Consider the following 25,017-nt stretch of genomic DNA (forward strand, 5'->3'; position numbering starts at 1 on the left):
TCAGAAAATATGGGGGAAAAAAATCAATAACTTCGTGAAAGCACGTAATAATGGCCGATAAGGTTAAAAATGTGACCATTTAGACGTAATAAAGCCCTTAACCCACATGTGATCTGATTCATGCTAAAAGGTTCAGCAGCAAAATGTGAGTAACCAGAAGAGCCATGCCCTGATCAGACATGCATTAGTACAAATGCATAACACTGCTTTTCTTATAAGTAGAAGTTTTTTTTTTTGTGCTCTTAATCACTTATTTTCTCACAACTGTGAAGTTTCTATATCAGAGGCTTTATTATATTAAAATGACCATAAATATTAGATTCTTTGCAGTGATTCTGTAGTTTCTCAGCGATAAAGCGAGCCTCAGGTGGTTTATCAGAATGTACCATATGTTGACCGTTCGTGCTGAAAGCAGAAGAAACAGGGTTTCATCTCTCATGGTGATGGAGAGAGAAAGCAGGCTGGGCGTGCTCCATGTTGATCACACAGATTCAGGTTTATTGTCCAAACAGAAAAATGCAGTATACAGGTAATACACACTCACACTGGTACCGAATGAGACAGAAGAGCAGCTGAAGGAGGTTCGGATGAGTCTGTGAAACCAGCCGTCTCCTTCAGTGAAGCCACGGGGTTCCACAGGGTTCCGTGTCGGGACCCACACTGTTCGCGTTCTTCCTGAACTTCCCTCGAGGAATGTGACGACGTTGTGCTGTGAACACGGCTGAAAATCGGCCCCACCCGCCGTCGGTTTGTGCGGTCTGCTGTCGTTAGTGTTGGTCTGCGTCGCTTCGCTCCTGCAGGAGTGGATCTGTGAAAGCTCTGGTTCTCTGGAGTGTCTGATCGGGGACATTCACACTCCTCCGCTCGGATCTGCGTTTGTTTGAAGGTGCAGTAGGTCAGCTGTACTTTTGTTTTCCATCCAACAGTACGGACATTTATAACATGATTCAGCACACCATCAGGTGGCTCCACATCATTCTAATTATTACACTTTAATCCTAATCTGGGAAATTATTGAACGCTTGAAGAAGTCACAAAATCCACAACATTTAATCGAACTGGACGTCTTATTGTTGTGTTAAAGTCACAAAGGCAGAACTTCTCAACCCTCATATTCCAGCTTTATGGAAAGAAAATCATTTTCAGCTCATTTAAAATTTACTGTAATCAATGAATTATTGCGAGCGTGAACTGCTCTATTAGCAATCCTCCAAAACGTCTACATTCACCGAACATAAAGTCACTTTTAGGTTCACGAAAACATTCATTTATATGCAACGTCGTGATATTTACTGACCGAATATCTGTTCTTTCGTTAAGGTGTAGCCATTTGTAATACCATGTCATACCACCAGGTGGCGTAGAGAGTCGTTCTCATTTCAGTACCAAAAAAAAAAAAAAACATGACTGAAGTGTTTCTGCTGCACCTTCAAACTAACGCTGTTAAAGATGGACGCCCTTCATCGGTAAGAGGTGAAATACTGTCATGGTGTGTCTGTCTCTGCAGCGCTTTTCCAGGTACCTCCCAATCTCTCTCTCACACACACGCACGCACGCGCGCGCACACACACACCCTCTCTCTCACACACACAGACACACACACGCACGCTGCTTCCTCTCCATGTTACAAAAAGACATTTATAAAAGGACGAGCCATAGAGAGCAGCCACAGATATTAGAGAACAGTTTGTTCCTACAGCAGATCAGCACAGCAGCCACCAGACTCCCCAGAACTCCTTCCAGTTCCGCTTTTCTTTTTTTTTAAATCACTAGACGTCCCGAAAATGCCGCACAGCTGGAACGCAGCTGCTCTCTGATGCTTAAAAAAAAAAAAAGAAAAAAAAAAGAAATCACCCACGACGTCTCAGGAAGCGGCGGACTGAGCCGTGCGCTGCTGCACTGACCTGCTACCTTCTACTGAGGAAAAGATAGAAAGAGACACAGGAAGATACAGAGTATATAAAACACAGTTATTTTTGTCTTTTTACAAGAGTCCTTTAGAGGGTTTGAAAAAACCCCGCTCATCTCCTTCAGGTGCACACACACACTCCCACGGCGCTTGTTAGTGTGTGCAGGTGTAACCAAGTCCATCACTTCACTTCCTACTGGTGACAGAGTGAGTGTGTGTGTGTATGCATGTGTGTGTGTATGCATGTGTGTACGTGTGTGTGCATGTGTGTGTGCTGATGTGTGTGTTGATGTGCGTGGCTGAGACGAGTCTACTTGTGCTCTTTAGTCGGGGCGAAGTAGAGCTCCATGGGTTTGTTGACCTTCCAGTACTTTTCACTGACCAGCTCCAGGGAGAAGGACCCGTTCAGGACCTGCCGACGTAACAGGCGTTCAGGACGGACACACACACACACACACAGACAGACACACACACACTCCCCAGGAGCTGCTGGTACTCACGGTGAACTGGTTTCCAGCGGTGGGGATGTAGATGGTGTACTGCTTCTCGGACGCCGCCTCCACGTTGACGGGGCTGGCCTCGGCGTTTCTCCTCAGCTCCTCCAGCGCCAGCCGCACCGCCAGGTACTTGGACAGGTGGTCCACCGTGGCGTTCCCGGACGTCTTGATGTAGCGGGGGACGAACTCCACGCTGCGCGGCGAGAGAGGCGGGCGGCAGCGGTTAGGAGGCGCTCCGGTAACAAACAAACCCGGCGCCGGCGCGTTTACCTGTTGTGGCCGTCGTCCTTCTCCATCAGGGTGGGGTGCGGCCGAAACACCAGCTCGATCTCGCTGGCGCCGCCGTCGATCACGGAGTCCCCGCCCCCGTTCTCCGCGGCGTTGTCCATGTCTAAACCGCTGTCGTCGCTCGTCTTGGTGCGCTTGATGCTCGGGCCGGCCTCCTGTTATCCCAACATGCCATTTTTAACGTTTTTATCATTTAAACAACAAAAGCTCCTTCCTTCCGAGGCGAGGCGATGAGACTAATCAATACCTGGTTGCTGTGGACGGAAGCGTTGCTACAGTGGGAGGAGTCTCCGTTGTCCTCGGCGCCGCTGCCGTTCTCCACCGTGTGCCTCTTGCCACGCTGCAGTCTGAACACAGAGCCGAGGCGTCAGCTGGATCAGTTCTCTGTATCGACCGGCGGCTGGGCGGCGGCGGCGGCGGCGGCTCACCTGGTCATGGCCTGGATCTTCAGCCCTTCCTCTATGCTGTGGGACAACGCCTGCTGGTTGTTGTGTTTGCTGATGCGGGCCAGAACTCTCTCCTGGTGGGCTTCGTATTCGTCACGGCTGGGGTAGATCTTACCTGGGATCAAACAAGCTCAACATCATGAATGAGACCGATGAACTTTTGAAGATCAGTGGAACTGAAATGCGGTGAAGAGGATCATGGGATGCATGCGGTCCTTGTGAAGGTTCCGCCTCATTCTGGATGCAGATCCTCAGTGATTCAGGACTGTTCTGGCTCCAGAAGCAGGCCTTACGGCCCGAACGCACTGGACGCGGAAGCGCCGCGCACTGCGCTTCTGATCGCCTCCCATGTTAACCTATCTAACCGGCCGCACCGAACGCGCAGTGGAGCGCCGCGCGCGCCGCGGCTCGCGCTCTGCAGCGCGCCCGCTCCGCTTCGTTCTATTTTTCACGCGAGCGCCGGGAGCGCCATGTGTCAAGCTGGATCAAGCAGATCGGACCAGACAGGAAGTCGGAAACAGAAAAGGCAAGAGAATCCGGTCAATTTTCAAAATATAACAAATTAAATAACGATTAGTTACGGGCGGTGTTGCTCGTCCGTCTATAATTTGTCACTTGGGTCTAATCACAAGACAGATGGACACACAAACAGACATATGCACGTGCACGTACACACACACACACACACACACACACACACACACACACACACACACACACACACACACACACACACACACACACACACACACACACACACACACACACACACACACACACACACACGTGATGCAGAAAAAAAGAGGACAGGAGGAGAATGTCTCTCCACAGGTCACCAAAACACACACATCCATCCTGGCAGAGCGAGACAGAGGGAACAGGGAACAAACGTGAAAACCGAGAGCTGACGGAGCGAGCCGAGTGCAGCCGATGTGTGACCAGCGCGGAGAGCGCAGCCAGCAGATACGCCTCCAGTGCGAACAGCCAAGCGCCGGCGCGGAGACGCGCGCGGCGCGCGCGGCGCCTCCGCTCCGCTTCCGCGTCCAGTGCGTTCCCGGCGTTACACACTACCAGACAGGCGGTCTTAATGTTATGGCTGATGAGAGAGATCCCAGAATGCAGCTCTCTGAACGCCAGTGAAGATCCAACATGAACCTTCACACTTCAGGGGCCTCTAACTTGTCCGGACCTGACCCGTGACCCCCGGGAGTCGATACGCTCGCTCCTGCTCACTTACTTATGAGAGCGTCGAAGTTGGGGTCTGGACGCAGCGACCGTTTGGACACCAGCTTCTTGCGACAGGTGGGACACTCTTTGTTTCTGTCAGGACATTTCAGATCGATCATTTCAGAGGAGTTGGTCTCACATCTTTGTTTCTCAACCCCCGGTTCCCAGACTCACCCAGATCTCAGGGCTGTGATGATACAATCGGCGCAGAAGCGGTGCAGACATTCTTTGGTGGTCATTGTGTTCTTCAGCATGTCCAGACAGATGGGACACATGAGCTCGCTGTGCAGGGAGCGGGGCGACACGGCGATCTCCAGCCCGTCCGTGATGGCCTCCTGCGGGAGGAGGCGGCGGGTTAGAGCTCAGAAGGAGGCGCAGAGACGACAGAGGGGAGGAGAGGCGGCGTGACGCGTTACCTGCGGAGTCCTCTGAAGCTCGTACAGACTCAGCTCCCAGGTCTTACTGAGGGGCTGAACCCCGTTGGTCTGAACGGTCTGCGTCATCGCTGCAACACTGCAACACGGAAGGAAGAAATCAATGGAATTTAGAGCATGACGTCCACCCAATAAACTGAAACCACTTAATATGCAGAAAAACTGTGAATTTAGAATACAGCTGAAACTCAGTCAACTTAACTTTTATATTTTAAATCTTAAAATGAAGCTTAAGACAAGCCAAGCGTTTACAAATAAGACAAAGGAGTGAACAAACTGAGTTCATGACAAAACAATCAAATGAACTTCACACTGGAGCGCAGGAGAAAAATAAAAACCCTGTACTTTCAAGTTTCATTTTGATCCGTGTTTATAACAATTTGTTACTTCCTAGCAGAAGCACTCAGGCGCCACTGACAGCTTCATCATGCAAATACGTGGGAGATCGACACAATAATGAAAAGGCAAACTGCAAATAGAGCAGAATATATTTACATGTTGGATTCTTTGTTATTCACTGCCAAACTTGGATTTGATCCGAGTTTTTGAACATGATATTAAAAGGTCTTGTCTTTTTCTTTTTTCAAAGCAACGGCTACTAAATGACAAGAAATATTCTCAAGTGTGAAGAGAATGTGATTTCCATGGTAGGAAACAGATTCACAACATTTCAACACCATTCCTGATCATCACAGATTGTCTGATAAGGCAGATGTTTTTGGTGGGTGTAAAATTAATGAGCACATTCATTCTTTTCAGTCAAAATTACAAAAAAAAAAAAAAATGTATTAAGATGAGCTGTGATCTGAATGAAAATCACATTCAGAGTAAACACTCATTCAAGTATCAAGAGAGTAGATTCAGGATGTTAATTTACAGCCTGGTAACATATTAAGAGATTCAACTATTATTCATTTGAAAGAAAACAAAAACAGATAGCACTAAAGTAATACGATTGTTTCGAATACAGCCTGAAAATTCAGCCAGAGAATATTAGATTTTACAGTAATGTCAGCAATATAATATATGCAGCTTCCTTTTTCACAAACATGCAATAGTTTTCATTCTTCATTAAAAAGTAGCTGAAACATATGGGCTACAGGTCCAGTCTGGCTCAAAGATGTTGCAAAGGCAGAAGAAGCCTCTTGGATAAAGAGTGAAGTGTATTCCAGGACATGACCGGCCCAGTCGATGGGATTCGACTGTGGTGGATTCATTAAAGCCTTGAATCTTTGCATTTCTTTACAATAAGAGTTGTTGGTATTTGAAAGTTACTACGCCATCATTTTACCACCACATACAGACCAGAGTGCTGTGTGTGTGTGCGGCCCCTCATGGAAGTGAGTGTCAAAGCTCCAGTTAATAAAGCTTAAGGGAAAACAAACATTTCAGCAGCGTGTACTTGTTACATGTGGGCAAAAATGTACAACTATATATATCAGTTTACCACTACTGAGGAATAGCACATAACAATAAAATGGTTTTGTGAAGCTCAGACACGCTCAGTAAATCACATCACATTCTACATATGGTTTCAGGACGGGATTCTGGCTGGTCTCCATCTCCTCTTTCTACTCACTTCAAGTGTGAATTCAGGACATTATGGCCTTGGTTCAGATCGCTTTCTGGACTCAATTTAGTTTTATATTCTGGATGCTTCTTCGATGGTTTCTAACGGATTTGAGCAAGATTCTGAAGGGAATGTCAGGTTTTGGATGGTCATTTCTGGACTGAGTTTATTCAGGTTTTCTATGAGAGTTACACTGGTTTCAGTCAATTGTAGAACGGCTGTTTTCAGGCTGGTTTTGTCAAGTTTTCTAAGAGGTTTTGGACTGATATCAGTGTAGTCTTGAAAAGATCTTTTTGGTTATGGTAGGTATGGTAGGTTTCTAACTGATTCCTCTGACAGGGTTAGGCTGACTTTGCATCTGTTACTTAAACTACATTCAGGCTATTTTTTCCTTGTGTTTACATTGTTTTCCAATCTGCTATTGGTTAAGGCTGAGGATATGCAATATATATTAATTCTGGTCAGTTTTCCATGTGTTTTTTTTAGGGAGGAATGTGGCTAAATGTACATCCAGAGTCTTCTGGATACAAACTTCAAGTTTCAAAAAATCATGTTGATTGAACCTACCACAGATTCTTGGCCCAAAGTCCTTGTGAGCTAACTGGTTCAGCCTGATCTCTCGTTGGCATTTGAAGTAAAATTCATGTGGTTCCTGACTTTCTGGCACAAATACGTACAGTTTCAGTATCGTTTATGGCATTACTGTTACAGTGCCTTAATGTCAGACTCCTTCAAACATGGTGGTCTGGCGTTTGTGACTCCAGGGCAATCCAGAAACCAAAATACCTTCCAGATGACCACCAGTTTCACCCTCAGTCAGTACTACAGGCCTCAATACCTGCCTGTGATACATCAATGACCTCTCAGACCTGGAGAATGGCTAATTTGACTCTTCTATTCTAAACACACATCTTCTCTGGAGGTTATATTCTGGAGACCACATGTAAGAGACAAGAGGGGAAAGCGGGGGTGATCCAGACTAACCCACACTTGGGAGCTCTCTTTTTTTTTTATATATATAACAAACATTTTCTCTATTTCCAATGGGAAGACAATGCAGAACTTTGTGTTCTGGGCTTCACAGATTACACGCTAGCTATAATCTTCACCGCAATCATCAATCCATGTCAATAAACACAACCTACATGCTACAGCTAATCCAGTTTACATGTTAACTATTATAGCGTGGATTTTTACGCTATTCACACGGCGGGCGCTCACGGGGTGACCATTAATTGAGTCAACCTCGATATTGAGGTTTTATTAGCAGTCGTTCATAATATAAAGACACCCGCGCTAAAGCTAGCAAGCTAACTAGCTAGCAAAAGCAATAAGCGATTCTTCGTAGGCAGAATAAAGCAGGGTTACAAAGAAAACACGGGGAAGGAGAGGGACTCCGTTCGTCTGTATCGAAGCTGTAAAATCCTTAAACAACCAGTCATTGTTTAAAATATATCAGGGTATTCGTGGATACAATTTGTGGCTATGATAACAGCGAGAAAAAAAAAAACAACAGATCCGACGCACCAAACCTCTCAAAGCAGAGATGTATGTCTGCATTAACGTCCCTTGCCTTTCCCCCCGCTTTTCAGCAACCTCAAACTCTGCCGCGGATGATAATCAATTCACAGATTCCGCCCCGTATGTGTAAAAATGTAAATCTTTGTTTAGATATTATTGTTTGTCTACTTACATTTTCAGTGGAGGCACGAGCCGATCAGCCAGCGCGTTTGGGTGAAGGCAATATGGACGGGGCCGAGGGAGCGATGCATGCCGGGAAATGAAGGCGAAGCTCATACATAAATGATACATAAATCAATTCAAACAAATCAAATCAGGCGAATGTAAGTGTATTATTATTATTATTATTATTATTATTATTATTATTATTATTATTAATAATAATAATAATAATACAGCAGCATCATAAATGTATTGTGCATCAGCTTAAATGAAATTATCACTGTCTGATAAAACATTATTCAGAGGAATTTGTTCATGCATTTATTATCAGCGGGCTGGATTATTCTAATGGCGTGTTAACAGGCATCAGTAAAAGAAAAATGTTAGACAGCTGCGGCTCATCCATCCTCAAACAGGGTGGAGCACATTACACCTGATCTTCAGTCTCTGCAGTGGCTGTGTGTGTGTCAAAGGATCCACTTTAAACCTATGAAAAAAACTTCCTGAAACCTGAGGACTGCTGACACAATCATTTATTTTAAATCAGTCCTTAAAACCTGATCATCAGAATTTCCATTAAGCAATCGATTTTACTTATTTTGTTACTTTTATCTTTTAGCTCTTTTAGCTTTTAATTTTTAATTATCTTTTTTGACCCATTTCTCAATTGAATTGTTTTACTGTATTCCGTAATGTTCATTTCATAAGATTAACACTTTGATTAGGGCCTTAAATGGTCCTGTTGAAAGATAGCAAAGATGGACCTTTCATCGACCAGAGACGGAGCTAAAGTTATCCAACTCTGTGAAAAACATGTTGACTGAACTTGGAGAGCTCCTTCAGAGACAGATTTCTTCACCCCAAGTGTGCGAAGGAGAATCAGTGACCGATTTTGAATCATGACTTAAAATGTACCTATAAACTTGTATTCATGAGATGCTGTTTTGTGCTTCTAAAGAAATGGTAAAAAAAACAAGAATTATAGTGTTGAAAAAATTACAAGAAGATGCAACTGGAACATACAGAAGTGAAAAATAATCACAGGGACACCCAAGCCAACCACCAAGCGACTAGACAGTGATGGCTAAGGGGACATAAACAACAATCAGAGACACTCTGCGACACGAGCAAGATGTGCTTACTGGAGAATACACACTAGCACTTAGAGAAGTGCTTATTATCCCTGTGTAGAAGAATACATCAACAACTCTATACAACCACAGCAGTGGCAGAACATCAGTCATTTGAACTAAACCTAAATATGAAATAGGAAAATTAAAAAGTCATGTCTCACTTCTGTTTCCAGAGGGTTAAAGGTACAGCATGTAGGATTTCAGTAATTTCTATTTTATGCACTGCTTGGAGATGAATCACTGCTGCAGCAGTCAGAATTTTGGCAGTTTGCCTTTCAGTTGGTGTGATGACCCAGGTTTGTGTCTGCAAGTGTGTGAGCTGCCTATTAACTTCCATGTCTCTTCAGCAGCTGATTGCCACTCACCAGATTTGAAACATGTGGCCTGCTGCTCTACAAGGTTGCAAAACCACATTCGAAAAAGCCTAGGGCTGTTTATATGGTGCTGATAACAACATAATCAAAAATCTGTCTGTTTCACATGGAGAATGGTCTGGCCTGGTTTTCAAGTCTGAACTCATTTAAGTTATTGTGGAGTTCCTCAAGGCTCCATCTTGGGCCCACTTCTGTTTTCAAAACGTGCTATCTTAATCATGCAGATGACAGACAGATTTAAATCTTACATGGAGACTACATGAATGGGACTTCGGATTTAGTCATTTTTACTCTCACTGCGTCTTTTGTCTTTAAAATTATAATATGTTGTCATTATAGAAGAAGAAACAATGACAAAATGTAGAATCATATCAATGTAAACTATCTCAGAATTTTCATAACCAGTTCTATAAAACTTTATAGATTAGAGCAAGTGAAGAAGTGAGAAAAGTGTTGTAATTTATTCCTTTAAAATGCTGCAATGTTTAGCAATGTCAGATGGGAGCCCTCTAGAAAATCTCATATTTGGCGTAATTCATGGATTTTTGTCATTACTATTATTCACACATTCTTAGCTTGCAATAACTGCATCAAGTCTGTCATCCATTTAAGCCACTAAACCTTCACATTATTCTTTCTGATACTTTTCTAGGGTTTTACAACAGTTGTTGGTTTTGGAGGATCTCTTCCAGACTTTCACTTCTTGGCCGTGTGCTTTGGGGTTATGATGAAGAACCTCCTCGTCAGGCTGCTTACATCTTTCTTTAAATTGGTAGACTAAATGTTTCTCTGGACTTCTGAGTTAATTATACTGCTGCCATCACATGTGGCATGGCCAAAACCAAAATCTGAAACTGAGAGTTGACATTCAGTGCTGTTTATTGTTTGAATATCCTGTTATGGGACACACAGGGGCAAGAAAGCACACCTCTCAGTCACATTACAATACTCTGGAAGTTTATAGTCCTCTAAAACTGCATGTTAGATCTGAATTCAAAGCCCTATATGATAAAATGTTGATCTTCAATGGACTGGTGACCTGTCCAGGCTGCACTCTGCCCTCACCCATAGTGAATTGGGAATGGCTCCAGTGCCCTCCAATCCTGCACAGGATAAATTCATTTAGAAGACGGTCTACTTCTCTTGTAGGCCAGTGGCTCTTGTAGGCTTCATTTTTTATTTATTTAGCTTTTTTTAAATTTACCCTTTATTTATACAGGTAGAACTTTATTTACCCAGGGTCTCATTTACAAGAGAGACCTGTGCAGCAGCAAATACACAAATATCAGACAGACATACAAAAAATAAAACATTAAAATAATTCATGTTTGACACCCTTTACTACCTTATAGAAGATAAGTTTAAACCAGTATATGTTTCTACCAAAAAGGAAAAAATATTATTAACATAATAATAATAATAATAATAATAATAATAATAATAATAATAATAATAATAATAACAGTCATTCATGAAGATATAAGCTTACTAGAAAAAACATGAAAAAAATTGAGAAACATTGTGGAAAACCATGTAAACATAAACAAACACGCGCACGTCACGTGACTAATAATTGGCGCCTAGTGAAGTGTGCGCGTGCGCGCGAGGAGCACCAGAAGGCGTAGCTCCCTAAAAAAAAAAAAAAAAAAAAAGAGGGGGTCGAAATGGGAGGAGGAAGGAGGGCAGAAGGAGAGGGGAGAGGAGGGGAGCGGAGGTCGCTCCGTGACATGAATGAACCATGTTCGGTAACGGACGCCTGGCTCTCCCGGTCTGCTCCGTCCTGCTCCCGCTGCTGCTCCGCCCGGCGGCCCCGCTGACCGGCGGCCGGCCCGTTAAGGTAAATGTCTCCGCGTCGAAGGAGGAGGGAGGCGGGTCGGGGAGGGAGGCGGAGGCGGAGGGGCTCGCTCACTTTCACAAGTCTGTCACTTTTAATTAAACCTCGCTCTTGTTTTGTTCTCGCCTCAGAACCGTTTCTTGAAGCCTTTTCTCTCCGTCCTTTGCGGAGCCCGGTCCGTCCGGGGAGCAGAGGCTCTCCTCTCCCGCGGGACTTCCTCCATGAGATGCTGCTGCTGGCAGCGGGATGCATTGTTAGGCTGGAGTTTGCACAACAAACGAGCTGTTAAATGCCCGAAATCAGAGGTTCAGGGCCGGATCCACAGTTTAGAGGTTCAGGGGCTGAAGTTTGAAAGTTTTATGGGCCAAAGGTTATTTGTATTTATAGTATCGATCGAAATATTAATATAATGTATTATACATTATGTATACATTATGTATAGATACATAAGGCCAGCATACATAACATAGATTTTTATGAAGACACGATTCAAGCTCCATTTACACGTTTGAAGCGAAAATGAATAGTTTTGTTTGTGTTTTCGTATTAGAAAAGTTTCACGTTTACATGGAAAGGTTTTAAAAACGATGTCTGTTCACACAGAAACAGCAGAAAAACGATGTAGTTAGCACTTCGGGCCCTGACTTTCCTCTGTCTATTACTTTTGTGATGAAACCACGCAGACATGCGTGCAGAGAACAGTATGCTATGCATTAACAGTGGTGAATACACCGCCATGCATTCGAACAGACTGTTGTTAGTTGTTATGACTGGTGTGCAGCAATGTTTTTGAAAAGTTGCATTTTCCCTAGTTTTCATGAAGACAAGAGCATTTGCTCGTAGCCACTGAAAATATAATGCCTTGAAAACATCTCCCAAGGTGGAAGTTTTCGCACTGACTGTAAACGAAAACAGAGACAGCAAAGGAATTCTCAGGTTTCATTTAAAAACGTTGTCGTGTAAACAGAATTGCAAATTATTATGTTTGTATTCACTGTGGAGCACAGTGTTCTAATATATGTGCAACTCTTAAATGTGTCCTTTTGAAAGATTTCCACTCCAATGTTTTCAAAACTCAACCGTCTCACTGCAAAAAGTAGACATTATCACTTTCCTGAAATATGGATGACCGCACATGTGCACAACGTTTGCATCCATCAGTCTTTCTTGCACATGTGCAAGCGCTCCGAAAATAACATTTATGATTTATAAATGACAAAGAAGCATCCGGGCGTATGGAAATCACACGCATTCAATTTTCAGCTTTACTGGGATCTTTCTCTGTCACAATAACATGAAAGATACCGACTTTACACAGTGTTTGACATCCATTAGAACCAGTGAGGTTGAGGTACCCATCGGGTGAAGGTTAGTTAACCCTAACTCTAACCCACATGGGTTGGCTAAACTTAATTTAGCCAATTAATTCTGAACAAATCATTCAGGCATATCCAGGTAAGCTGTTGTTTGCTTCAGCCAGATCGTCTGAGCCACATTGTGAACCTCGATGACTGCATCGTGTGTGTGTGTGTGTGTGTGTGTGTGTGTGTGTGTGTGTGTGTGTGTCGGTGTGCTGAATTCGCCACGGGGTAATCTGACAGTGCAGCCAGCCTGTGCAGGCTTGTTTGGGACCCTGCTGACAGAAGACGGTGGTGGGATTTTCAGTCTGTTGTGTGTGTGTGTTTGCATGTTGGTGGTAAAAGAACGGATGAGCAAGTATAACACCTCTGCAAGACTCAACGCTGGCCACATCCTTCTGATTCATGCTGCTGCTCTTCAGTCTCCTCTTCCTGCGCTCTGTGGGAGGGATCAGAGAAAAAACGATTTCTTTAAGCACCGAGGCACATTTGTGAAGTTGTGTTTGTAGAGGCACTTAATTTTCCATTTTCGGTGCATTCAAACCAAACAGTGGGTGAGTTTTGCACAAGGCAGAGGTCACTTTGTACTTTTGGAGTTGGTGGAGAACCAGCATAATTTCTCTGAGGATTGATGCCTTTCTGTGAGAAGCACCAGAGAAGTTTAAAGTGTGAACTACACTTTACAGGACCTGCTGAAAGAGATAAAAGCAGTCTTTAAAGCTAGTTACATAGAATTTTGGTGAAGCATTCATTGCGTTTTTATATGCTGCAGTCTAATTCATATAGTAAGTGATGACAACTGCTTATTAAACAGAAGTAACTTTGACTTTTTTTAGTCCGTTCCTTCATAAGTCTGAAAAGAGGCTACTTCAAGAACCGTGTAAAATCAAAGTTTTTATTTTATAACACTTGAGATAGCATTAGTGTGACAGCTGATTAGGGGTGAAGGCAGGGCACATCCCAAACTAGTCAATCTGTCACAGGGACAGGTTATCTTATCTGCATGTTTCTGGACTTTAGGAGAAAACCCACAGGGAGAACATGCAAACTCCGTGTTAATAATAAAAGGAGGTGAATTTTGAGGCCAGTTTACGGCACCGCGTCACATCGAAGCCCCCCTGCAGCGCCTCAGCCTCGCCCCCTGTGCCTCCTCAGCCGGGATGTTTCCCGTGTTCACGTGTTCACGTGTGGGTGTGTTGTGCTCTCTGTGTGTGTCTGTCAGGACAGCAGTAAAGGGAGGGCGGAGCTGCACGACGTCCGTCTGCCGCCGCACGACGATGACAGTCGCCGAGCCAGACAGTCCAACAAAAAGGTAGTGTAGTCGCACGGCCGTGCTCCTGAAGCTGCTCTGCTGAATGACTCTTCTAATGCACATGGAAACTTCCAGCTACATGTGCTAAACTCACAGTTTCCTGCTGCAACTGGGTGTGTCCCAGGAGTTTTTTGACAGCAGGATATTTGCCTATTATTGTTTATTGTTTTTAGACTCACAGTGATCCCATCTATTGCTTCATGTTGGGGTAGAGAAGCTAAATGTTAACAAATGTACATTTCTAAGCAAAGGCATGCTACTTTCTTGGGATTTCTGTGGATGAAATTAAAGAATTTGGATCAGTGTGTCAAGGATGAATTCAGAAAGTTTTGGTGTTTTTGCTGTTTTAATGACTCGTGCACACAGCTCTGCTGCAGCCTGGCCTGTGTGCATGAAGTTATGTCCATGTGAGTGAAAAGCTGCTTGATGTTTAAAGAGCTGGAAAAATGGGTTTTATTGGACACATCCATACTGTTGGCGGACTTGCAACGTGTTTCATAAACTGGAATGCTTCAAGCCGTCTCTCTTCCAAAGAAGTGACGCCATTCGGAGCTTAAAAATGCCGAGGTCTGTCTGATTCAACTGGATGGCAGCATCACTGATGAGAAGCCACATATTTAAGCTGCACATGTGACTGATGCTGCCATTCTCGAACTGGTCAGTAGCCCAGCTGAAATTCCTCTCCGCCGATCGAGCTCCCGGACTGTAAGTGAAAAACTGCACGCTGCCCTTTCCGTCACGGTGTCTGACTGGCTGCTTTGTGTCTCTCCTCTCAGGAGGACGTGTTCCAGTGGTGGGGCGAGTGGTCCAGTTGGTCCTCCTGCTCCAGGAACTGTGGGGGAGGAGTCAGGAGTCAGGAGAGACACTGTCTCATACAGAGGTAGTGTGTTTTCAGATGGAACCTAAATCATCCGTCACGCCAGCGAGAGCGCTGGAATCTGTCTGCGTTGCGTCAGACCATCGTGATAGTGTGAAAGAAGATCTGTTGTTCACTGAGAGCTGAAATATAGAAGATTTCAGCAGTGACACTTCTGTTAATGGACGACGCCGTCGGTTTCCGTGTATTGGAAGTTGCTGAGCTGTTGTGAAATTGATCATATTCTTTCTGATATAAAACCATTTCATTGAGCTCAGCTTAGTTTCCAGCAGCAGTAAAGGTGGAGAACATCGCGGCGACGGCAGAGCTCTGACAGGGAGTGTGTTTGCAGCCGCGCTGGTGCATTTGACATGCCCTGTCAGACTGGCGGAAGTTCCTGTCAGGCGAGATTAACACCGCTCTGCCCTCACTGTTGGCCCTCTGTCTTTCCCACCGCCCCCCTTCATTCCTTCCCTTCACCTCCTCTTCCTCCTCTCCTCCCGGGCTCTCCTCTCCAGTCCTCCCCCTTCATCACCTCCTGCCAATTAGATGTGACACTCCTGCACGGTGACCTCCGGCTCACCTCCTCCCGCCGCCTCCCGAACCTCGGTGTCTAAACACAGTTGGAGGATGGGCCTGAGAGAGAGGGAGGTGTGTCCGTGGGGGGCGAACTTAACGAAAGACAGATGCATTAACTCCGAGCTGGACTTCTGTCGGACCTCCCTAACACACACACACACACACACACACACACTGGGAATCAGCCATAAACTAGAGCGCGCTCTGGATTTTCCCGGTACAGGCACTGCAAAGAAATCGCTTGTTGTAAAATTTTACAAACATTTAAAGTGCTGAAAATCGCTTGAGATTTATCTCCGCCAGCTGCTCTGTGGAGGTTCACTCACTCCTCTATTTCTCAACAAAACCAAATGCTTGCTTTTCTGTACAGTTCGCTCATTCTGCCCTGAACTTGTGCCTTTCCTGTATGTATCACTGTAATGTCACTTTAGTGGCGAAATGTAGACCGGCTCCAGTCTTTCAGAAATTGTACTGAACAATGAAGATTGTTGCAAATTTCTCCACATTTAGTCCATGAACGATTTGAAGAATTCAAGGACAATCTGAGACAATCTTTAAAGCTTCGAATGGCTGTGATCTTTTGCCCCTTTCATTAAAAACAGATCAGGATTCCGTCTGGGAAATCAGAATAACACCTCTGTAAACCATCGTCTGTGAACACAGTTCACCAAAACACCAAAACACAATCTCAAAGTTCAGAGAAGAGCTACAGAAATCACTTCCTTCAAAATAACTGAATACATGATTTTATTACTTTCCTCACGGGGTATGAGTTTTCTTTAAAAAAGTTTTTTAAAAAAAGTATAAATGTGTCCTTTAAAAAACTATAGTTGTAGTTTATAGTGTATTTTGGACTTAAATGGGTTTTAATACGATAATATTATTAATAAGAAGTCCGTTTTAGACCAGATGATGCTGGTCAGTTTTTTTTAATAGAATGTGGCTCTGAACTGAGATTTATTTGAACCTTTGTCTTTATAATACACCGATATGTTTATAACAGTGTGACTTTGGCTAAGTCAGTTTTTCTAGTTAGAAAAATTGGTATAAATGAAATAGTGTTTTGAAATCAGGGAAATGAAAGCAGTGAGAAGGCACTGAAATGCTTCAAAGACCAATGTACTCTATAAAAAAAAAAAAACCCCAGAAAATTTAATCTGCACTCTAGAATTCGATTGATTTTAGTAGCAAAATAGCATCAGCATCAAAACCAAACCATGAGAAAACGTGCTGTAACTACAGAAGTCCTGTGATCTGAAAATAGAGAAGCACTTTATCAGAGTGGATTTCAGTTTTTTATGCAGATTTCATTTAAGTTCATGACATATGAATAGTTCCAGGTCCACTTCTTTAAACCTAAAGTAAACACTGATTGTTTGTAATTGATCTGTAATGAAGCTTTCATTTTAATCCAGCCGAAATGAGATCAGACTGGGCTGTGTGTACCTTCAACTTTATATATGATAATCATGGTGGATAATAACTGCATACAGTTATTGGTTATATTTACTGGTTATTTCCTCAGATTGACTCTTGGAAAAAGTGTGTGTGACAGTTTAGCTGTATTTTGTGTTGTTACTCCTTAACAGTTTGGGTGTTGTTCTCAGTTTGTGGTTATGATTATTAATGACCTCAATGAAGTTTAGTTTTCTATTTATTCAAAGAAGACACAGCAGTATTAATATCAGGTGAACATGCTGCAACAATGTGATTCATTTCAACTACTAGAAAAACACTGAAGTCACATTTGCAGCAATTTTTCTTGGTTTTTAGTGCTTCTGACTATTGCTCTGTCGCCACAAGGTCTAAAATAATTAGTTTTTTGTGGATGATTTTGGCTTTTCTTTGCAGGCCATAAATGAGTGCATGGAATTAATTCAACCAAGTCTTTTGTTGCACAAAATGATGATTAATTTGTGGTAAATTGTGCACATATGATTATTGTTTTTTGTTTCTTCCATCTTCCAGCTCCTGTTGTACTCTATTTACTTTCAACAAAAAGCTAGAAAGAGGCTGGGAGCAGTACGATGAGTAAATACAAAAAAGTACAATAGAGGCCATTAGCTTCAGCCGGGCTGAAGCCGTAAGTATGATTTTCTCGACGCTGCAGCTGCTGCTCCTCTCAGGAACATGGCTCCTCTGAATGTCACTGAGTCGCTGTTTACTCTATGAGGAAGTGGCAGTGGGCGAGCTGTGGGTGTAATGGGCTGCAAACCAGAGGAAGTCTTCAGTCAGACGAAGGGTTAGAAGCTGTATCGAATATCTGTTTTCCTACTACTTACAACAGGGGTGTCAAACATAAGGCCCCTGTTTACCGGTCCGGCCCGCTCGGGAGGAGACTGGGGTGAACCTGACTCCTGAAGCAGAATGTGTTTGATAGCTGGAGAACAATGGCTCCATTCTCAGTTCTTACCTGGATGGACTCCTTATTCATATGTTCTTAGTTATGTAGTTACGGTTGTCACCTCCAATTCGGCGCGTACTTCCTGCCAGGTTTGATCTGCGCTAAGTAAACTCACATGGGTGGTGGTGGTGTGTCGTCGGTGGAGTCCGGAGCTGCTCCTGGGGGAGCTCTGTGCAGAATGAGCAGAGAAAGGTGGGCCGAGTCGCACAATACAGTGGAGCACAATTCACCGACGGCAGGCCAAGAAGATCGATCCAGACAGGAAGTAGCCACACAAAAAAACAACCCTGGTGTTGTCAAAATAAAGTTTTGTGTTTCGCTTCATTATTTCATACCTGGAGGCCAAGTGGCAGAACTCACAACCACAAAAGGTCCAAAGACAAAGAGTCGGTGTCTGAAATGCCTCTGGCAGAAACTGCAAGTGCAAAAGGAATGAAAACAATACGACCCAGGCACAGCTGTTAAAAAAGGACTGTAATTTGTTAGAATAAGCCTCAAAGCACAAACTCATCAACAATATTATATCAGCATCATAAAATATGTAGGATTGTGTCAGGTATACGTCAGCTTCACCCATCAGTCCTGCTCCGTCCCGTCTCCTCTCCAGGCTGTCCAGCACCCAGGACGTGAACAGCTCGTACTGCGCCGGCTCGCCTAAACAGTACCAGCTCTGTGCCAATCAGGTATGACCTTCAGCTCTCCTCAGAGGAAGCGGATCCGCCGGTGTGAAGCCACGAGGCCGGCTGTGTGTGAGACGCTGTGTTTTTCAGGCTTGCCCCAGCTCCAGCGTCAGCTTCAAGCAGCACCAGTGCTCCCAGTTCAACTCCAAAGCCTTCGGGAGGAGGTACTACCAGTGGATCCCGCTGTACCCAGGTGACCCGGCGCCGCCAGCGATCCGGCAGTGAAGGCCCGGCTCCAGCTCCGTGCAGATGAGACTGATTTCCTGTTGAATTCCCCGCGCAGCGGATTACATCAGCATCTCCAACAAGCCGTGCGACCTGCAGTGCACCACGGTCAGCGGCGAGCGCCAGCTGCTGGTTCAAGCCCACGACGGAACCTTCTGCCGCGACGCCAAGTACCGAGGAGTCTGCATCGAAGGCGTCTGCCAGGTAATCCCACGAGGAGCCGAAGATGCTTGGGTTTCTGGGATCATTTCTTGGACATGGTCAGTATATATGCTGTATAAACAAGATATTTAATACTAAGAAATTTTTAGAGAACATGAAGAGTGTGTCTTATAGTTTTACAAAACTCATTTTGATTTAAAACACGTATTTTTACAATAACATCCTTTTTTACAATCAAATCCAATTTTAGACCAACTGAACTGACCATATTGATTATTTATGTTTGAATTTTTCAGTATTTTGGGTCACTTCTTGAAAAATAATCTAGAGGTCATGCAACAACATAAAAATTTAGACTGATACGATATCCGTTATTAATATTGCAGATGGCTGATAACTGATATTTAGCAGTATCGGTATTGAAAAACAAGTTTGTGTGATGACATGTAAATCATGTAAACACTGAATTTGGAAGAAGTAGTTCATTTGTTCATTTTTCAAAACTTGAAATACAATATACAAAACAAATACAGTGAAATAACAGTGTTAGATTGAGACTAACTTCAAAACTTTCTATATTTTCCAAATTCAGTTTTAACGTTAAAGTAAATATCGAAACGCTGAAACCATGTTTTGAGGAAGCAGCCATTAAAAAACACTGATACTCATTCTTTAAAGTGTATAACAACACGAGTCATGTCGTGCATCCCTAAAATAATTCCATTTCAGGGTTAAAAAATGTCGCTTTCAATTTATTTTTTTAAAATATCTTCAACTGTCAGCAGGCGTCAGTTTCCACGCAGGCAGTGCGTATATATTTTAAAGGTGGTGAGTGAAGTGGTGAACAGCCAGCTTTGCGCTGCAGCCCGTAGGTTGTGACGGCCAGCTGTACAGCAGCAAGACGGTGGACAGGTGTGGCGCGTGCGGCGGCAACGGGACGTCATGCCAGCGCATCTCTGGGTCGTACAGGAAGGCACTCACACAGTTAGGTAACACACACTCAAACACGCGCATGTAGACAGACGTGCATGTGGGAAAGTCCTCCCACCAAGTTACTTCCTGTATCCTGATACTCAGTAGTCATTAGAAAGCTACAGAAACAAAGATTTGGAAATGTAGTCAGAGAATTTCAACCAAAAACTTTAATGTGAGATAATGACCTACAGAAAGCCTGGAGAAACGGATCAATGTCTTCTGTCACGTATTGATCGGTGTTCAGTCAAGGTCTAAAGAGGATGTTTTTTTTTATTTTTGTCTACAGGCTACGTGCTCATCACCAACATCCCCGCCGGGTCTTCAGACATTCAGATCGTTGAGAGGCGCAAGACAGAGAACATCCTGGGTGAGAACCTGAGCCTGCAGCTTCTGTAAGATCAGTATGGAAAACAGGTGATTTGATCTGTGGACCAGTTCAGAGCAAAGAGGAAAAACCTGGAAAACAAAGCTCAAGCAGGCAGCGGCGAGCTGCTCCACTGAATGATGTTACATTTTCTTGCAGTTTGATTCATCGATACCTGTTATTTTAAAGGACATGTAGAAGTACGAGTATGAACCTTCAGCTACTTGCTAAGGTTCTGCCCCTGCACCGCCTCTTGGTCGATACCACGCGCCCGTGTGCTCAGGTATTGAACGTCACTGTTGTCCGTCTCTGCCGCCGCTCCTCCCCAGCGCTGTCGGACGAGGCGGGACATTTCTTCTTCAATGGAAACAGCGTGTTCGACAACCCCCAGAACTTCCACGTGGCGGGAACGATCTTCAAATACCGCCGTCCCGGCAACGTGTTCTCCGACGGCTTGGAGTACATCATCGCCCAGGGTCCCACGCAGCTGGGCCTCAACGTCATGGTAACACGGGTTGTTGATTCTGAAGCCGAGCTGAACAGAACAAGAACCGAATGCAGTGATATGAACCCACGTCGCCGTGTCTCTGTGCAGTACTACAACCTGAACGGGAAGCTCCCTCACATCACCTACGAGTACACCATCCCCGTCAGCTCTCACGGCCTGGCGGGTGTAGAAATCCCCCCAGGCTCCGCCCACTCCCACATCAACCGCACCCACATGGAGGTAAACGAGGAGACCCTGCGGCTTCAGGGCGGCTCGGTGAACCACAGCCGGGGCGACGAGTCCGTCCGTCACTTCAGCAGCAGCCGTGTGCCGGCGGAGGAGGAGGAGGAGGAGGAGGAGGAGGAGGAGGAGGCCTGGGAGATCCAGACATCCAGCCCGCCTCCGCCTCCGCCACCAGCGGCCATCTTGGTCTACAGACCCGCCGACGTCAGTCATGTCTTCAGCCACAACGACGTGGAGGAGCCCGGACCGCTCACGCCGCCCGGTTACAGTAAGTCATGCATTTAGTCTAATTTCTGAGACGCTCTACACTTTAGCATTCTTAACATTTTCTTTCACACAGGAAGCTCCTCCAACTCCATCGACGAGCCGTCCGCCGCTGATGAAAACACACTGCTGCTGTCGTTTCCAGGTAGCAACGAGCGCAACAGAGAAAACCTTTAAAGTTTTTCTCCGAGATGTTTGTTTTTTCCTCTTTTTCTCTCAGGTTATATCAGTGAGATGCTTCTCTTCCTCCATTTCCTGCTCAGGCCTTCAGAGTTCTCACCCTGAAGAAACCCCCCGCCTGCTGCAGGAGGGTTTACGCTACAACCAGACCAACACACACACTGCCGAGGACACGCTCGGCGGTCCGGCAGAAACCGGAGCGGAGCCTCTGGTGCCGCACCCCGACGTGGTGCCGATCACCGGCACACACTCCGATTCTGCACGCGCTGAAGCCGGCACACACCCCGGCGTTCTGGTGCAGCTGCAGCAGGTGTCGGCAGTCCAGAAGGCCAACACCGAGAGGTGTGAGACACACACCCTCACAGGCCTGTGACGATTGAACCGCTTCTTGTAAACCTTCCTGCCGATCTCTGATTCCCTCCAGCAACGACTTCGACGTGGGTCTGGAGCCGGACATCAGTCTGGCAGACATGTATCGCTGGAAGGTTTCTGCTTACGCCCCCTGCAGCTCCACCTGCACCACAGGTAAACTCAGACGTCATGCTATTCCCCTAAAACCGACACACTGGGTCTTGTAGTACCGTTCTGTACCACAAGGTGGCGCAGTGAGCGCCGAAACAGTAACTAAACTTGGCAACAACTAACAGGAAGTGTGTCTTTTTAATCGTCAGGCATCACCACCAGCTACGCCTTATGTGTGCGATACGACGGCACCGAGGTGGACGACAGCTACTGCGACTCTGTGACCAGACCGGAGCCCACGCACGAGTTCTGCACGGGGAAGGAGTGTCCTCCACGGTACCGCGTTCATATTCTGAATATAATAGCGGCGAGGATCGGAAGGGATGGCGTCGAGCTGTGAGTCGAAGCTCTGCCTCCCCCTCAGGTGGGAGACCAGCGGGTGGAGCGAGTGCTCCCGGACCTGCGGCGAGGGCGTCCAGTACCGCACGGTGCGCTGCTGGAAGATGCTGTCGCCCGGCTTCGACTCCTCCGTGTACGACTCCCTGTGTCTGTCCCACGACCTGCACAAACCCGCCAACCGCAAGGTGTGCCTGGGCCAGAGCTGCGGCCCCCAGTGGGAGGTGTCCGAGTGGTCCGAGGTGGGAGAACATGCAAACCGTGCACACAGAAAGGCCCGGACCGCAACCTGCTGTGGTTTACATGGTGTGTGTGTGTGTTTGTGTGTGTGTGTGTGTGTGTGTGTGCGCCAGTGCTCGGCCCGCTGCGGCTCGCGGGGCGTCCGCACCCGGGAGGTCCGCTGCTCCATGGAGATGAGGCTGTGCAACAAGTCGTCCCAGCCGGCGGAGAGTCAGGAGTGTGAAGGGCCGCCGTGCGACCGCCGCTGGACCGTGTCCGACTGGGGGCCCGTGGGTTCACGCTGCATTGCAGATTTCAAAATGAATGGAATATTTCATTCCGTTCCTCAGTTACATTACCAAGCGGTTTTCCTTTGATTGATACCCTAATTTTATACGCCGCCGCCACCGCAGTGCTCCGGCGTGTGCCGGGAGGGCCGGATGGCGCGCGTGGTCACCTGCCGCTCGTCCGGCGGCCTCGTGATGTCGGAGGAGCAGTGCGACCAGGCGCTGCGCCCGCTGGCCATCTACCCCTGCGGAGACAGAGACTGCGCCCCCCACTGGGTGGAGCAGGAGTGGCAGCAGGTGACCGCAGCGCGCCACGCAGACGCTTCACGTCGCGTTCCGTCTACAGAGACTTCACTCGTCTTCGTCCGCGTGTTTCAGTGTAACGCCACCTGCGGCCGCGGCGTGCGCCATCGTCAGGTGGTGTGCGCCGGCCTGGAAGGAGGCGTGTTCAAGGAGTTTCCCGACAGCAGCTGCGAGCACGCCAGAAAACCCGAGACCAGGTCGTCCTGCTTCCAGAGGCCCTGCTCCAAGTGGTTCTCCACATCCTGGTCACAGGTAAACAAACAGAATCGACTCCATTCTTGATTCTGGTGTCCGTGTCGGTGCAGCTCTACCAGGAAGTATTAGTCAGCAAGTTACCGAGAGAGAGCAGCTGGATTCAGCTGCTCTGTGGTGTTTACGTCCGATTCAGGATGTTTATGAACCAAGTCCAGCAGCTCTTCTCAAGAAAACATTTTTCAATAGAAGTACAGACGCTTGGGTCAAAGTGACAAACTGCATTTTTACATGTGATGTATTGAATTAGATTCCAAAGCTTTAAAACTGATCATGATGCAAACCTGCAGTGTGACTGGTTTGTGGGAAATAAATACAAGATTCCCAATACTTTTTATCTTTTATTTAACTGTTGCTTTCATGCTCCATTAATTCAAATTGATAGAAGTTTGGAAAAAAAAAGAACTAAATCAAAGAAACATGGTAAAAACAGCCGTCTGTTATCAAACTGCTCAGACACATGGGGTGAAAATAAAACTGAAAACCCCTTTTTTTCAGAGAGGACAAGTTTTATTTTCGTCCACATTTACTTCATTCTTTCTGCGCGTTTTAAAAACCCCTCTGACCCAGATTTAAAGGTTCGTGTTCAACCTGGTTTGAACCTGATCAAACCTCGTGTGACTCCAACAATGAAGGTCATCAGAAGCATAATAGAGTGTGAAGGAGAGCGGCGGATCATCAACATAGAAACCGTCACCGTGGAAACCCCAGGTCGTTTGTGGGAATTATTTAAGTCTGAATTAAAGTTCTGGTTTCTGTGAAAATGCTGAACTTTATCGGTGTTTTGGGTGTTCGGTTTCAGCGTGTTCGTCAGGGTTAGAACTCGTGCCTGTATAGGAGAATGACCCTCGCTCCTCCACCTCAGTGCAGTAAGACCTGCGGCAGCGGCGTCCAGGTCCGGGAAGTGAAGTGCTACCAGGGGGAGGAGCTGGTGACCCGCGGCCACAGCTGCGACTCGGCCCTCAAACCCGAGGCCCGGCGGAGCTGTGAGGTCCAGAGCTGTCCCACGGAAGCGCCAGGTACTCCAGCAGGAACCGGCGTGGCTGTGTTATCCCTCCCGGAGGCAGATACACACCGTCCCTCTCTGTTTCTCCAGCTGCGGCGCCGGCGGCCTCGGTGGCGGTGGACGACTCTTGCCAAGACAAGCCCACGGCCAACTGCGCCCTGGTCCTGAAGGTGAAGCTGTGCTCTCACTGGTACTACAGGAAGGCCTGCTGCCAGTCCTGCAGGGCGCCGCGCCCCTGAAGGCGAACTCTTACCTCTTTACTGGTGCTACACACAAGCCTGCTGCTAGCAACGGAAAGGCCGAGGACACTCCGAACCCGTTTACCTGAAGGTCGACACGCCGCCACTGTACTCTTCACGTCCATGTTGTCCCGCATCGACACTCCTAAAGCAATGAGAGCTGATCCTCCCCCAGCGGAGGGTGGAAAGGGTTTTAATCAGCTGCCTTCATGTTTCCCCGCCACTTCCTCCCCAGACAATGTGAAGACAGACTAACGTCAGGACACACCGGGACACACTCCACGCTCTGTGTTCATCTGTGGTGCAGCCTCAATGTGAGAAATATAAACCAGAACCAAACGCAGTGCTGTGAGATTCTTTTGATTGTCG

At 46.1% G+C, this 25,017-nt stretch overlaps 2 protein-coding genes across 2 annotated transcripts; one reads left to right on the forward strand and one right to left on the reverse strand.

Moving 5' to 3' along the window:
- Positions 1 to 471: 471 nt before the first annotated feature.
- Positions 472 to 8,120, reverse strand: rnf2 (ring finger protein 2). Its single transcript, XM_030114625.1, has 9 exons — positions 8,065 to 8,120; positions 4,784 to 4,880; positions 4,542 to 4,702; positions 4,378 to 4,460; positions 3,123 to 3,255; positions 2,942 to 3,041; positions 2,677 to 2,849; positions 2,410 to 2,599; positions 472 to 2,321 (listed from the first exon to the last, which is right to left on the reverse strand). Exons 2-9 carry the CDS (start codon positions 4,868 to 4,870, stop codon positions 2,220 to 2,222), a joined length of 1,029 nt encoding a protein of 342 aa, XP_029970485.1. The 5' UTR covers positions 4,871 to 4,880; positions 8,065 to 8,120; the 3' UTR covers positions 472 to 2,219.
- Positions 8,121 to 11,262: 3,142 nt separating this feature from the next.
- Positions 11,263 to 24,991, forward strand: LOC115405149 (ADAMTS-like protein 2). The gene is made up of 20 exons (XM_030114624.1): positions 11,263 to 11,398; positions 13,976 to 14,065; positions 14,842 to 14,945; positions 18,512 to 18,587; positions 18,675 to 18,777; positions 18,868 to 19,013; positions 19,837 to 19,960; positions 20,233 to 20,313; positions 20,640 to 20,815; positions 20,906 to 21,308; positions 21,381 to 21,449; positions 21,568 to 21,826; positions 21,909 to 22,009; positions 22,156 to 22,282; positions 22,371 to 22,584; positions 22,696 to 22,851; positions 22,975 to 23,145; positions 23,227 to 23,403; positions 24,269 to 24,422; positions 24,500 to 24,991. The coding sequence occupies exons 1-20, from the start codon at positions 11,300 to 11,302 to the stop codon at positions 24,646 to 24,648; spliced, it is 2,979 nt and encodes a 992-aa protein (XP_029970484.1). The 5' UTR covers positions 11,263 to 11,299; the 3' UTR covers positions 24,649 to 24,991.
- The last annotated feature ends 26 nt before the right edge of the window (positions 24,992 to 25,017 follow it).

The sequence above is a fragment of the Salarias fasciatus genome, chromosome 18, assembly GCF_902148845.1.
Source record: "Salarias fasciatus chromosome 18, fSalaFa1.1, whole genome shotgun sequence".
NCBI classification, from domain to species: domain Eukaryota; kingdom Metazoa; phylum Chordata; class Actinopteri; order Blenniiformes; family Blenniidae; genus Salarias; species Salarias fasciatus.